The sequence below is a fragment of the Python bivittatus genome, unplaced genomic scaffold (genome assembly GCF_059951505.1).
Source record: "Python bivittatus isolate LINGU-HERP-01145 unplaced genomic scaffold, Pbiv_v1 ctg000340_np1212, whole genome shotgun sequence".
Classification (NCBI taxonomy): Eukaryota; Metazoa; Chordata; class Lepidosauria; order Squamata; family Pythonidae; genus Python; species Python bivittatus.
In genome coordinates, this window is record NW_028277056.1 from 19993488 (window position 1) to 20009044 (window position 15557).

The following is a 15557-nucleotide window of genomic DNA, read 5'->3' on the forward strand; positions in this document are numbered from 1 at the left end:
ACACTGATGAATGTTTGCGATCAGAAACTTTAGTTGAAACTGGGCTTAGGAAAAAGCCTCCTATGCTGACTGATTAGTGAAAAAAGGAGGATCAACTAGGATAAAAACAAGTGTTAATTTTCAGCAATATAAGCAACAATGCAGATGGACAACACCCAGGAAATAAAGCAAGGCCACTTTTCAAACTATTTTGAGAGCTTTGTCCTAGTATTCTTTATTTTTGAAGGCACAACATAATGTAGCTCTTCTAACAGCCTGGTGTACAGTATAGCTTATTCTACATTTTTTTTTAAATACAGAAAGTTAGGGTCTCCTAGCAGGCTATAGTCCTTTGAAATACCTTCATAGGAATGTCGTTCTATAGCTCCTTCATAAGACAGTGAGTTAGGAGTGACTGAGAAAACAGTTGTCCAACTGGAAACATTTCAGAACAATTTACTTAGGAAAACTCTAGGTCTCCTTTAAGGGACTCTTGCAACAAATTAAGAATGGAAACTAAGTTGCTCTAACTACTCTCAGAATTCATTTGACATTGCTGAATGTTCTTAGAAACTTAATAGCCTCCTGGGGGGTCAATTTAGTTAACCCATTGAATGAAATTAATGGGCAAGTACGCCCCTCATCCTGCAAACCCAGTAATATGTCCATACTCAGGTAATTAGTTATTGCTTTCCTTTGGGATGTATTTTCAACTTCTCGTCTAGCCTAGAGTAATGCTAGGATATCTTCATTGTCTCCCATCCAAGTTTTAATCAGGTCCAACACTGTTTTTTTTTTTAAAGATTAGCCAATGTTGTCAAGGTGCAGTCACCTACTGTGGATCCTTTAAACTTGAAGAACTGTATTTGTTACATTTCTTAGATATTTGATTAAGTTTTCATTTTTAGTAAGTTTTATATTCTGTATGAAATCTAATGCAATTATAACTAAAGATACTTAAAATGTATAAAACATATTTTAGATACTTATCCTAGATATTTATAGCCAGTTTGGTATAGTAGTTAAAGGCACCAGTCTGGAGACTGTTTTAGTCCTGCCTTAGGCCAAAGCCAGCTGGATGACTTTGGGCCAGTCACTCCCACTCAGCCCTAGGAGGAAGGTAATGGCAAACCACTTCTGAAAAATGTTTCAAGAAAACATCATGGACGTGTCCATATAGTCACCAGGAGTCAAGACTCATTGAAGGCACCCCAAGAACTAGGTATTATTATTTGTGATATAATGTGTCTTTTTTATGCCAATGATCCATAAATCTTTTATCTATTTAATTTATAACCTTCACCTTAATTCTGAGTTCCCTCAGAATAGAAAAGTATCTTAGAAAAAAATCTGAGTCATTAGGGGTTTATTTACAATGTACAAATAGTAAATAAATAAATATTGTGAATATTTTAATAGAGAAAAAGTTCTATAGATGCACCAAACAATTCATATGAATCTCCCTTGAATTGGTACCTACCTGAGACAGCATGTCTTCTCCAGAAGCTGTTTTAAACTCATCTTGCTTTCCAATTATTTTCTGAAGCTAAAAGAAAAGTATGTATTTATTATCTTCTGTTTTTTGAGGGTGGTCAGGGCATACACAGAATATTTAATGAGGTTACAAAGATCCAGGCCTGCTTTATTTATTATCAAAGACTCTATGTAGAAAACCTTCCATATAAGAACACTAAACATGCATAGAAAGTAGAAATTATACATGATTTACAAAGTAAATGTAATGTGCGATGGGAAGTCCAAATATCGAATTATCACACTGATGGAAGGAGAGAGGCAGGAAGGAATATTTTATTCCAGGATCTTCCATGAAGAAATCTGGTCACACATGAAACTGCTCACTCATTGGGATCTGTTCTTTACACCCACAGAGTTAGCATCACGTTTATCATTCTTAATCATTACAGATTTACATTTTTGTTTGAATAATCCTTGTTTGTGCTTTCCCCAGCCTTGATCATTCTCCTTATCCCAGAGAAATAGTCACAGTCCACATTGTTTAGGAAGGCCCCAATTCTTTGGAGTGGCAGAGGGTGGTGGTGTGTGTAGCAGGAATAAGATGGGAAGAACTGGTTGCACAATGGCCTTATTACGAAAATATTAAAATACATACAGAAATATATCATAAATTGAAGTAGGGCAGCACAGAGTCAAAGAAAAGTAAAAGCAGATAAATGCTTTTATATACCATTGATTTAAGAGGTTTATGTCAAAGCTAAATGAGAGCTTATATAGAGAGAGCAAGAATTCTCCAGTTCAAATTTTAATTCAGTCAGTTTACTAATTAGCCTTATGCAGCCTAATTTCTCTTTTGCTCATTCTTCCCACCTGAAATATAGGAAAACGCTATCAATTTGCCTAGCAAAATTAACTGACAAATCACATACTTTGTGCATGCAGGAAATATTATTATATCCCTGCCATTTCTAGATGAGGGTTTTCAGGCAGTAGCAGTGAGAAAGGCCTTTACTGGATACCATGGACATCAGCTCCAAATTGAAATAGTCACTACTGAATAAGAATGATCTCACTTTGTAGACTGTAGCTTCAAATGAATTATTGAAATAGTGCATTTTAAGCATCCTGAATACAAAAACCCAATATAAAATGTGTTTGATAAAAAGGTGTGTGTTTTCTTCTAAAAGGCCAGAATGATTGAATAATGACTGTATATAAAATAAAAACAGGTTTTAGATTCAAAAAAAGTTTTCCATCAAATGCTGCCTTTGTCTATTACTTTAAATCCCAAGAAAATCACTCAGCAGACTCCTGGCAGGAATTTTTTTTTTTGGTGAAACATTGCTCAGCAATTTTATCATGTGTTCAACAAGTGATTTAATATAGTATAACACTGCTAAGCCCCCCTACCTTTCAAAGACGTTAGCACCAGTCCTCAAATGGATAGCAAAAATAAAAGAACACAGAATTTATTATTTATGATAACCGCATAACATAGAACCAGAAAGTGCAGGATTTAAAGGTGCTTAGAAGAAGTCCTTATGTTTATCACTGTGAGAGAAGGAGCATATGACCTTCTTTCTAAATGATAAAAATGAGCTCTCCCTTAATCTCCTACTTTATGAACCTTAACACTTACTTTTGATTCCTCACAACCAATGTCAGAAGAACATTCTGGCAGGTTAGGTCTGAAAAAGCGGTATTTTCCTAAATCTGTTTTTGTTATTCAGCTGCTCAGTCACTTCCAACTCTTTGTGATCTGACGGCTATCATATTGCCTGGATTGCCTGTTAGTAATGGCTTCTTTTGCATTCTTGCAAGATCACAGTTGTGTTATAGTAACTAGCACTTTATTCATTTATCACATTTATATCCTGCAGCAATTCAAATCGACTTTCACCAGTTTGCATGACAAATTTAAACACAGACAAATTTGAAATGTCTACAGTAAAAATTAAAACCTTGGCTTGTGTTGGTCTCTTTCTGATTGCCTTCAATTTTTCCAAGAATCAGGGTCTTATCCTTCACATTATATGTCCAAAAGGTTTAAGTTTTAAGTTCATTATTAGTCCTTCTGGTGAGATCTGTTTTATTTCATCTAATATTGAAATATTTGTTCTTCTTGCTATCCAATTCATTCTTTCCAAGTTTTCTTTATTCGGCTTTTCTGATGATCCTGCTTTCCTATCCACATGTTACAACTGCGAAAATCATGTCTTTGGCAATATATAGCTTGGTTGTCAGTGAGAAGTCTCTGCACTTTTAATATTTGTTAAGATCTGTCACAGTCCTTCTCCCATGGAGCAAATGTCATTTTGCTATTTCATGTCATTTTGCTATTTTGTTATTTCATGGCTGCAGTCACCACCAATATGAGTTTTTGAGCTAGGAAGATAAAGTCTGTTAGTACTTCAGCTTCTTCTCCACTTATTTGCAATAGGATGGTAATGACTGTTGATATCATCTTAGTTTTTTTAAAATACTGAGCAGTAGGCTGGCTTTGGAACTCTCTGTTCAGCTTCAACAGGAGATTCCTTAAGTCTTCCTGATTTCTAATCATCAAGGTGCTATCATCAGCATAATGAGGCTGCTGATGTTTCTCCCAGCAATTTTAATTCCAATCTTTATTTCTTCTAGTTCAGGATTTGTCATGATATACTATGCATATAATGTTAAATAAACAAGGTGACATACAATTTTGATACACCTCTTTTCTAATTTGAGGTATTTAGTTGCTCCATATTCCATTCCAATTGTTACTTCTTATATAAATTCAATAGGCAAATTAGGTTGTCTGGCACACTCATACTTTTAAGGGCTATCCATAATTTACTGTCATCTAGACAATACAATACAAAAACCCTTTATATAATCAATAAAAAGTAGATGTTGTTTTGGGACTCCTTGCCTTTTTCATTATCCATAGGATGTTAGCTATGTGATCTTGGGTGCCCTTGCCTCTTTTGAATCCTGCTTGTACTTTCGCAGTACTCATTCCATGAGATGCTGGTCTGGATTGGAAAATCTGGTGCATTATCTTACTTGCATGTGAGATAAGCACAAACTTTACTTGTTGGGAGTTGGGCGGCACACAGATCAAACAAACAAGCAAAAAACCTGTTCAATAGCCTGAGCATTCTTTAGCACTGTCCTTTTTTTTGGTACTGGAATATAAATGGATCTTTTCCAGTCCCTTGCTATGACTGTGTTTTCCACACTCACTTACACACTACATGTAGCACTTTAATTTCATTAATTTCATTAATTCTTGCAGCTTTGTTACTAGCTTCACTTTCTAGAAAGTCTGGCTTTAGTTCAATGTTTGATATACTATATAATATAATATATTTATAACATAATTATAATATATAATCAATATACTATTTCCTTAAATAATCTGGTAAAAATCTGGTTCTGATCTTGTGGCTTTTTTTTTTTTAAATGATGCAGGTAGAAATGTTTCATTCAACACAGGTACCTTTTTTCCTACCATTTCCTGGAGCAAGATCAGCCTTCCCTGATCTGTCAGTTTAGGCAAGGCAAACTGGAATAAGAAATTATTTCTTCTCTTCCATCTCACTTTTTAATACTGCTGAAAAGCAACCAAACAAAGTATGGAGGAACATCTGACTGGACCATGCCTAAAGACAAGTTGTTGCTATTTACAGCTAAACTTCTGAATGTCATTGGATGAAATAAAACAGGGAGATATTGCTGTACAAGGATTTTCAATATTTCACCCAACCATTTGAATCTGTGGAATCCTCACTTTCTGCTTCCTGGAAACAAACCTGATAACAATTATTAGATTAATTTCATCATATTCACTACACTTCACCTTCTCTCTAGATGATCTTAGCAGCAGAACAAATTCATTGGTAAATATGTTAATTGAACATCTTGGCATTTTATTTTAAATTTGTATTTTGTGTATCATGATAAAAAGTTAAAATACTCTTCTATATTAAGTGGAGACTTTTCTCTAGAGTTGATGTATTAGCAGCTTTGGTCTCTAATTTCTCAATTCCACAACCATAATTGGAAATCTTGATGTTCTGAAGTAACTGTTTTGCCCCAACACGTAATACTAAACACTGTACTTCACTAATAAGAGAAAGTAGAAGGATATATTTGACATACATGACTCCCAGCCAGCAAGGACAACTGATTAAATGTTTAAAACCATACCTTAAAGAATTCTTTTTTCTCTACTTGTTCATTGCCATCAGCATCCAACATTTTAAAAGCAATATGAAATCCAGTTTGTGGTTCTACAATAAATAAGAGATTTGTTAAAAAAAAAAAAAAAAACTTTACATGTAAGTTATACTGTCTACTACTCTAGTCCTCTATAAATAGACACATACTTCCAGATTTACAAAACAGCAAATTGTGTGGGGTAATAGTTAAGATACTGTACTAGGACCAGGGAGGACCAGGTTCAAGGCTATCCTCAACTACTGGTCCACTGGGTGATTGGGGGTCATTCACTCAGTTTATACCAACCTACTCTCAGAGATTGTTTTTGTGGGGAAAACTGGGTGAGAGATTCTATGGATGTCATCTCAAGCTCCTGGAGTAAAGTTGGGATATAAATCTATCACATAAATAAATAAACAACACAAATAAATAAACATGAGGCCATATTTTTAAACCATTTCTAGATTTGCTAGCAGAGGGTACTGAGTATTGACAAAACCAAGTATCTAAAAAATGAAAAATTTACCAATTTGGTTGCTAGTTTAAGGACACATGTTACAAGTTTTATACATAATATGGGAGTGCCCTAAACTACAGTTTGCGCTACTTAAAAAGAGGCTCAGCAAATCATAGTTTGGAGAATCAAACAGAGAATCTTACAACTGAGCCAATGTAACAGCAAAACCAGTTAGAAGGGGAAAAGATTCCAGCTATTTCAGTGAAGACATAAGATCCACTAAGAGTACACAAAAAATATCAGGGAAAATGAGATGTTCCTTTAAGCTTTTACACATACACATATACACACACACATACATTTCTAGAATTATATACCACAGTGGAGCCTATCAAGTGTCCCTTCAAAATTTTTGACTAGGTAACTTTAAAAATCCCTACAATTCCCAGTACACAACATTCATGAATATCAAGAAATATTTCACAAACAGGACATCTATAGTCTATTGCTCAGAAGAAGCCATAATGATTGAGAATGGCTACTGAATTTTATTAAGTTGACATTTTGAGCCAGTAACACTATATATGGGGCCTATTACATTATTGGAGAATAAAGCAAAATGATAAAACAGTGAAGCATACCATCTGTTGCAATAGGCTGATAAGGAGGTAGCCCCACATAACACAGAGGAGCTAAAGCGGCTCACACAGCTCAGTAGATGACATTCTTATCTGATATGATGCAGCTTCAATGGTATGTATTTATAAAATAAGGGAGGTTCAAAGAAAAGCTCCACACGCATTTAATTATGTAGACAATACTTTTAGGATGAGAATATCAGATATTCATATTGGCTGTTAATAGAAATTATATTTGTGTGTTGGCTATAAAAAGAACATTTAACTTTATCAAAATAGGAACAGCCCATAATTTGGTTTTTTAAACCATTGTGGGATGGAGACGCCGAGACAGACAAACCCAGTCAAAAACTATTCAATCAGAGGGATGAATTCTCAGGACTGTAAATAGGCTTCAGCCTTGCACACCAGCTTTCCTCAATTTGATGACTTGGAGATGCAGCTAGGAATTCTGGGAATTATAGTCCAGAGACATTTGGAAAGAAGCTGGTGCTTACTCTCCTCCAACCATTCCCTTGATCTCGGAAGGTGCTAACAGGTGTCCTGGAAAATTGTGTGTTTAAATACTGACATCCCTAAACACATTTTCTCTCATTCTGTCTAGGTTGGGAAGATCTTTTCAAGGAACAGGGAAGAGACAGAAAGGGGCCATGCAAGCTGAAGGTACACAAGTTGAAATTTAATCCAGGCATCATGGGGTTGGTCAATAGGAAAATAGGATACAGATTTGTACTCCCCCCCGAAGAGCAATTTCAGTCTAGAAGTGATTCTTGATCCCAGAGATTTTTTGTGCACCCCCACTAGAAAGCAGTGTCAAACACTGCATTTGTGCAATTATGTTAATGTACCAGTATGTATGCTAGCGCAACTTGGCAATAATTACCCACGCCTAAGGGGTACTCTAATTTAATCATTGCAATGTGGAGCTATCCTTGAGATGTGCCCAGAAGCTTTATTTACTGTAAAGTATGACAGGTAGGACACAACCTCAGGAGCTTATTATATTTCTGTTAAAAGACCTTGCTAGTTGTTTTCTGGGAACAATTTAAGATTTCAGCCTTTAAAGCACTGAACAGCTTGAGGCCTGGATATCTCAGGGACCTCCTACCACAATATGAACTTTTCTAGACATTAAAGTCAACAGGTAAGGCCAGCTTAAGATGCTTTCACTTTCTAAGGTCCTGTAGAAAGGGTCTTCCTATATTTCTCAGTGTGTATGTGACCAATTATTACTCTAAGTTCATACTTTTATCAGCTGAACTTTGAACTGGATCATATAAGTAAAAAGGAGCTCATACTAGAGATTAATATTTATTTAAATTAGAAAGATCAGTCACTACCAAAATACTTACTTGTGAGTATTGTCAGCAAGAACAGGTATTCTGTATAGGAAATCAGTCCTGAAGCACAAGATTAAAAGGTTAGTTTTGTAATATTCAGAATCAGCACACCAATGTGCTTTGTTTATAGTATTCCTTGCACAATCAGATTCCTTTATAAAAGTTCTTCAGTTGAATGCTGTTGATCTATTAAATGAAGCAGTAACTATTATTTTTCAGGGAAATCAGATTTTTCTGCTCCCCATTCAAGAGCTCTACAATCCCCATGATGCCGATGTCTTATTAAAAGACTTAGTTTATTTGGAATTAATAGAAAGTCTCCCCTAAATCTCTGGTTTTTTACAGAAAGTGTTTATACAAAGAATGAATAAATTAAGTGTGCTTTGTCATATTTAGTACTTGGGAGGAGACCTATTCTAATGTTGGTCTGAAGGATCAAAGTATTTCATCCTTTGGCTGTCTTCGAAATGTGAAGACCAGATTTTCTTTAAATCTCAGGGGGAATACAGCAACACAAAGCTGGCAAGCTGCTAGATTGCACTGATAGAACTGCCGGGCATGGAGCCAGGAACAGGCTCTTAAAAAAATTTAAAAAGCTGAACACATCCTTTCTACAAGGTGAAAGTGTCTTTTCTCTTCCCTTTTGAAGGAAAATTCCGACATTTCCCTTTGAAAGACCTACTGAAGAGCCTGAACAAACACAAGATGCAACTGTCAAAATAGCAACATGCCAGCTAAAGATAGAGAAGTATATAAAGTGTATGGGTTAAAGAAAAGAATTTGAAGCATCCCCCCCAGTAAGAGCACTTTAAGAATTTTTAAAAGAGGTCTTTTATAAATAACACACACACAAAGACAAGCTACTTTTAACATGCAAACAAAAAACTCATCCTGCACAATGGAAGAAATGTTGAAAGCAAATGTTTGAACTCTACAATTCACTGGCAAGCTATTTCTGGGATTTACGTTTAACAAATTGAAAGACAAGGAGATTCCCCCCACACAAACTTTTAGGATTTCCACATTAAATAATTCCTATGAGTGGACTCGGCCACTCATAATTGATCTAAAATAAATATCTAACTTTTAAGTAATAGGTTGCTATGTTAATTCAAGGATGCATAAAACCTATACCCCTGAAGTCAGAAGGAGTATAGGATAAATATTAAGACTTTTACTGCAACTCTTAACAACACACTGTGGGATATATTGTTTTCTAGGGCTATGTAGTGTTTTGGATTCAGTTTCAGAAAAGTGCTTCAGAGCAAGGAGGGGTGTGTACACAGCACCAATTGGAACTCATGAAAGCAGCTGCATCTATATCCAACATTGCTTAGCTACCATAGAGTTTCTGCTGGAGCCATGGAACAGATAAATCTGCTTTAATGAATAACTGATAGGTGCTGTATTTGCACTTATGTATAATCAAATCAAAAACACGGCATAGACCTACAGGTAGTCCTCAACTTACCACAAAAGAGACCGGAAAATTCATCGTTAAGCAGTGTGGTCATTAAGTGAGGCATCATGTGACCACACCCCATTTTACAACATTTATGCAGTGGTCGTTAAGTAAACCATGCAGTCATTAAGCGAATCACATGGTCATTAAGTGAATCATGTGGTTCCCCATTGATTTTGCTTGGCTGGGAAGGTAAAAAATGGCGATCATGTAACCTTGGGATGTTGCAACCATCGTAAATACATGCTGGTTGCCAAATGCCCAAATTTTGATCATGTGACCGCAGCGATGCTGTGATGGTCATTAGTATGAGGACTGGTCATAAGTCACTTTTTTCAGCACCGTTGTAACTCCAAACAGTCGCTAAATGAACAGTCGTAAGTAGAGGACTACTTGTATTGTTTTCACTCATTTTTCTTCCATCTGACTCAGCCTACTCATCCAACAATGCTTTCTCACCTACACTGGTCCATGATAACCTTTATGCTAGCACTGAGAAGGCGTTTTTTCTAAACATTTTTCCATGATATTGGTGACATTTCAGGATCTGCAACTTTATGTATAGGATTGATTTCATGAGTCTTTATCCAATATTTTGGAAGAAACAACTGCAAACATCTATTAAATATCAGAGAAACACTGCAAGATGAACAAAATTTAAGGAATCTCGCATAGTTTCTTAAACTCTATCTGTATCTCCAGGGCCTTCTAATTCAATTTGGATTTTCATCCAATTTCGTACCTTAAACATTATTTAGTTACCTCATCCAGCTACAATTTGCAATCAGTCCTATTTCACAGGAATGAAAGTGAAAGCTGATAGGAGTTTGACCACCGCTGAGATGGAATTGGAACTCATACCTCAGTTCAAGCCTAGCACTCCCAGTAAATTTAACTGCAAGTAAATTTAACAAAAGGTACAACTGTAGTAAAATCATGTAGAAGCATAGGATGCTTTTATCTGCTTTGATTAGTGGCTATGGGCAACTATCATCCTACACAAAACAGGCACTATGCAGTAAGCTTATGACAATCTATTACAGAGTCCCTGCCCTTCTGAATTCGTATGTTCTCAACAAAATATATTTAAAGTGGCCACTAACTAAAAAAGTATAAAAATACTATTTTCTGAATCTAATTAAGAGTCTTTTAAAATAAAGCTATAACATATTTTACATTTTTTTCTGGCTTTGGTTGATACTATTAGGGTTAATATGCACCTGGCTGATTGAAAGCATTTTGGGGAAGTATAGAGTTAATGCCATAATACCATCTTACTTTTTACATAGCTGGCACAGAAGTTGAGCCAACATAGAATTAAATTCATTTTTGGAATGTGTTTTATTTCTAAATTAGCCAACACAATTAATTAAAAGATTATAAAATGCAATTTAAAAAAAAGGGAAACATGTATACATTCTTATGGTAAAAACAAAAGAAAAAGTTTTCAGTACTAAGATGCTTGAATATACTTTAATAGTTTACTTTTACAATAAAGCTATCCAGAATCTAAAATATTAACAAAATACAAGGGATCTTAACACTGTTATAAAATTTAAAGTAGAATAAGAAAATGGGGAGCTAAAGATATTCCACTAGGAGGCACAATTGCCTTCAACTGAAAGTCTGAGAAAGTTCACTGCTCAGAAAAAGTACAATACCTAGGGAAAAAGTAATAAAACTGAATTTAATAGCTGTTATTATAGTTACTTACAAGCAAGGATTTTGCTCTATGAAAATAGCTGCACTATTAGATGAAAATAAAAATTGTTTTGTGGTGGTAGAAGTAGAAATCAATTCAAGAAATAACACAAAAACTATTGTGCAAATAAATGATTTGGCCTCTACCCTCTACTCTCCATATTATATTCTCCCAAAATTAGCTGGGAAGAAAATCACCCCTACCTCAATTATATGCTGATGATACAGCACTGATATCACAAACTAGAATCAGACCATGTAGTCTGATAATACAATTTTCATGTGAGGCTCTTTCAGTCAGATCCCATCAGGAAGGAAGAGCGTGTTATAGGTCCCGTCTGTTAAAGAGTTCTATCTGACGGGACCCAGGAGACGAGCCTTTTCTGCAGTATCACCTGCCCTTTGGAACATCACTTCTCCTGATGTGAGATTAGCTCCAACCTTATTATACTTCCAAAAATCTCTAAAAAAGGGGTTTTTTTTCAGCAAGCTTAGAGATCCTGCGGTAAAGATGGTTGCACTGTATGTGAGATTTCTCCTGCAATCTTATTTATATTTTATTGTTTTAATGGTTAAGATTTGTTTTTAATTGTTTGTTTTATTGTATGCCAACCAGAGTCATGTTAGTGAAATGGGTGGCTATATAAATTTGTCAAGTAAATAAAAAAATAAAAAAATTATGAAAAGACTAAGGTTTTAGACTTTTCTGGAGGACATAAGAAATATAACTGGATTATGGAAGGGCACCCAACTGAATAAGTGAAACATTGCAACTACTTAGTAGTTGTACCCCAAACATTTCTTAGCTGAGTCAGGCATAGAAATCATGTCTCACAGAGTGCAGCTACTCTGTCAGCAACCCCGATATAGTTTTTCCGTACAAAAGGAGGAAGTCATATCCCCTCAGCTCTGATAGTGTGCAAAGCTAAGGTAATTACTAAAATACTATAGGGCATTCAACTTTGGTATTCAGGATTGAATAAAAGAGTGCAAAAAGTCCTGTCTAGGTTCCTGAGGTCTATTATTTTATCCAGATGGGCTAAAAACTTGGACTAAGCCTGGAAGTAGGTCTCCCTGGAGTTGGTACTTTACCTTGGACATATTATCTGAGCTTTTGGATCAGTGCACTCCAAAAGTTAGCCTCAGAGAATGACCTAGCCCTGGTGTTAAAGGACACCTATGCCAGCACTTGTCACAAGATTTAACTCCAAAGCTTATTCAACTGGTCTCTCTTTATTTCATCTATGAAGTTATGTATGGAAACAAAAAGACAAATTAGAACCTGACTGCTGGATTTTCAGGTAACACTGGCAGAGGCAAAACATGCTTGTCCCCCATTAAAATGAAGCAAAAGGCACAATTTTGGTCTACTGCTGGGTATCTGGAACATATGAAGATACCTAAATATAGACAAATATATTATGCTGCTCAATTTAACTGCCACCCCACAGCTGTTACATAAGGGAGATTCACAAAAATCCTTCTGAAAATGAAATTATGGCCTTGTTAGGTAGGGGTAGTTGAAACTATAGAACATGCACTGATGTAATGTACTTTTTTAAAAATAGTATTAGGACAAATCGATTGCCCTACTTTTGACCTTACACCTTGATAGGACAAAAGACTACAATGCTGCATGTTTCCCTTTCGGCTTTGAGCAAGTAGTAACTGTACATACAGGTAAATATATTGTTGCTGCTCTCACACTAAGCTCACAAATAGTTAATTTGAAGTAACTGATAGGAAACCATATTATCCTCTGTATAATGTTTTATGAATTGTCTTATGTAAGACTGTGAATGTACCCTATTTGTAAATTGTACAGTGGCCTTCTTGGGTCTTGTTTGCATTTTTAAACATCTCTATAAGTTTTGATAGAAAGGTTTGTTGACCAAACTTTAATTTCAAAAACCAATCATCTACTAGGCATGTAAGAAACTAGGCAATTCCATGTATATTTGAAAAAAGCAGCTCTATAAAGTAAACTATGAAAGTAATTAAATATGTCTAACAGTCATATGGGAAAGTTAGGCCTATAGAAAGATCACACATTCATAGAAGTGTTTAGAATTAGAATAGCCAAGTACATGGTCATTTTTATTTTATTTTTTGCTTCTATTCATCTAGCGGCAGGGGAAGTTCTCTTTCTGCATGGAAGTATTTCTCTACTTCCTTTTGTTTTTCCATCCCTCACAGAATGGAAGCAGAGAAAAGATTGAGTATATATACATACACAAATTTATTCATTCAGTATCGAGTACGCTTCCTTCTGTATTTCTGGCTCTATCTCAGGGCTGATTCATGAGATTCTAAGCTAATGGTCTCACTGAAGAATCCCTGGCTCATCACCCATTATTAGTTCAGCTGAGTCACACTCTCTCTCAATTCCTCCTATTACAAATGTTGCTGTTCAAAAACTCTTTTCTATGCTATCATTTCCATTTAAAAACAGGGTACACAACTTACGCTACAGACACGGGTTATGAGTGTCAAATTTTAAAGACCAATACGCCATATTTTGGAGATCAAATACACTCAGATCTCTTCTAATGCCTCCTACTCAAACAAGGAACAGAAATGAACTTAATGAGATTCCAACCAATTAGTAACTTCTGGCTGATTATGTGCCATCAAGTCAGTGTCCATATAGACAGACTTTCTCAAGGAAACTAGTGTAATGGGCTGTGAGAATAGCCTCAAGGAAGAGTCACAGCCAAGGCAACAGTCAGATAAGAGAAATCTCAGCCCAAAACAGGAATAGAATTTGAGAAAGCATCTCAGACTGGACCCTCCCTAGTTCTCTTTAGGATAAAGGCAGGGAGGGGGGAGGCACATTCAGAGTTTTAGCATTCATGACTTTGGTGTCTGAGTTTGGTCTACACCAAAGGGCTTACAATAGTAGCTTAGGAAACCTAAATAATCCCATGGTTTTATAGTGTACTGTCAAAATGAGTTGCAGAACTGTTATTATTTATATGCTAGTTTCCCTGAAGCAAAGGCAAGCTACAGACTTTCATGTTTTCTTGCTAATCAGAATTCTTCACAAAATCTTCTGCCTGCCTGCCTGCCTGCCTGCCTTAGAGCTAAAATAAAGTTTGAAATAGCTCCCACAAAATATTTAATCTAGCAGCCTGGACCTCAAGCAACATTTCCACATACTGAAAGCTCAGGCAATTTTTTTTTTAATATTAATTACACCAATAACCTGAACTGTTACCTCTGTCTCCAAGGTCTCTAAAAAAGGTTGGTCCTGGTCTAGCCTTCGCAACATTTGCTAGAGTAGAATCTACTTCCTTTGAACAAACCAAATAAACGACAAGTTAGTTGTGAAAGCAGAATCCATTAAAACAAGTAACAGAAAGAACAAAAGTTCTTTTGACAAACAGCATGAGCTCTTTGCCTACCTTTTTTGTCAGTTTCTTGGCCAAAGTTTTACCTGTCCAAAAACAAAAAACACACTACTCAATCATTTTCAAGTCAAAGCTTTGTTGAGTTCTGTAGCATTTCTTCATGTTTTTAATAGAAAAATTGCAAGTAATATGATCTGAACACCACCAACAGCTTAAAAATATTTAAAATTTCATAACACTAAGGAAAAACTAATGTTCAAGAGAGATAGGAACAATCTGTTCAAACGTTCCTACACTGCATAACAACAACAACAATAATAAAGTTTTAGATATTTTACTTTTTAAAAAACTAATGTATTTTCTATTCATTACATGTACACATGGGTAGAAAACTGAAATCATGAAAAACAGCCCTAATGCAGGCTCCCCAGTTTGCTGCCCTTCAGATATTTCAACTACAATTCCTAGAAATTGCTGTTAGTGTGGCTAACACGCATCTTCCAGAGCAATCAGGCTGCAATAATTTTAAAAGATATTACTATAAAAGACCACCACTAGAAATACTTACTTTGTCAGAGCGCACCAGACTAAATGTGAGACAGGTGGCTACTATAGCTTTTTTCCCCCTTTCTAGTCCTTAACCATCTCCCATGTGAATGTAGTGGAAATGAAACTGGTTTGAGTTCTCTTAACCCTAACCCTAACCCAGAATACAGCCATTAACATATTGAAAAATAAACCATAACTTCATTTTCTGGATACTTTTGGATAAATACATCTAGAGTTCTGTGATCATATCTTACACTGACCTTGGTTAACTTGTACGGTGCATCCTCTAGCTAGTGGAATGAGAACTGCACTTGCAACTAAATTTGCTCTACGGCTTATCATGACATCTGGATATAGTCTATCATGACAAAGCATCATATCTTTCAATCTTTAGATATTTTTGAT

At 35.6% G+C, this 15557-nt stretch overlaps 1 protein-coding gene across 1 annotated transcript in view; it reads right to left on the reverse strand.

Moving 5' to 3' along the window:
* Positions 1 to 15557, reverse strand: part of MICU2 (mitochondrial calcium uptake 2) — an 82665-nt gene that overhangs the window by 28418 nt on the left and 38690 nt on the right. Inside the window, exons 3-7 of the mRNA XM_007430605.3 lie at positions 14658 to 14689; positions 14471 to 14546; positions 8103 to 8150; positions 5644 to 5726; positions 1460 to 1525 (exon numbers count right to left, since the gene is read on the reverse strand). Coding sequence (XP_007430667.2) covers positions 1460 to 1525; positions 5644 to 5726; positions 8103 to 8150; positions 14471 to 14546; positions 14658 to 14689 — 305 coding nt within the window. The remainder of the gene's footprint in view (positions 1 to 1459; positions 1526 to 5643; positions 5727 to 8102; positions 8151 to 14470; positions 14547 to 14657; positions 14690 to 15557) is intronic.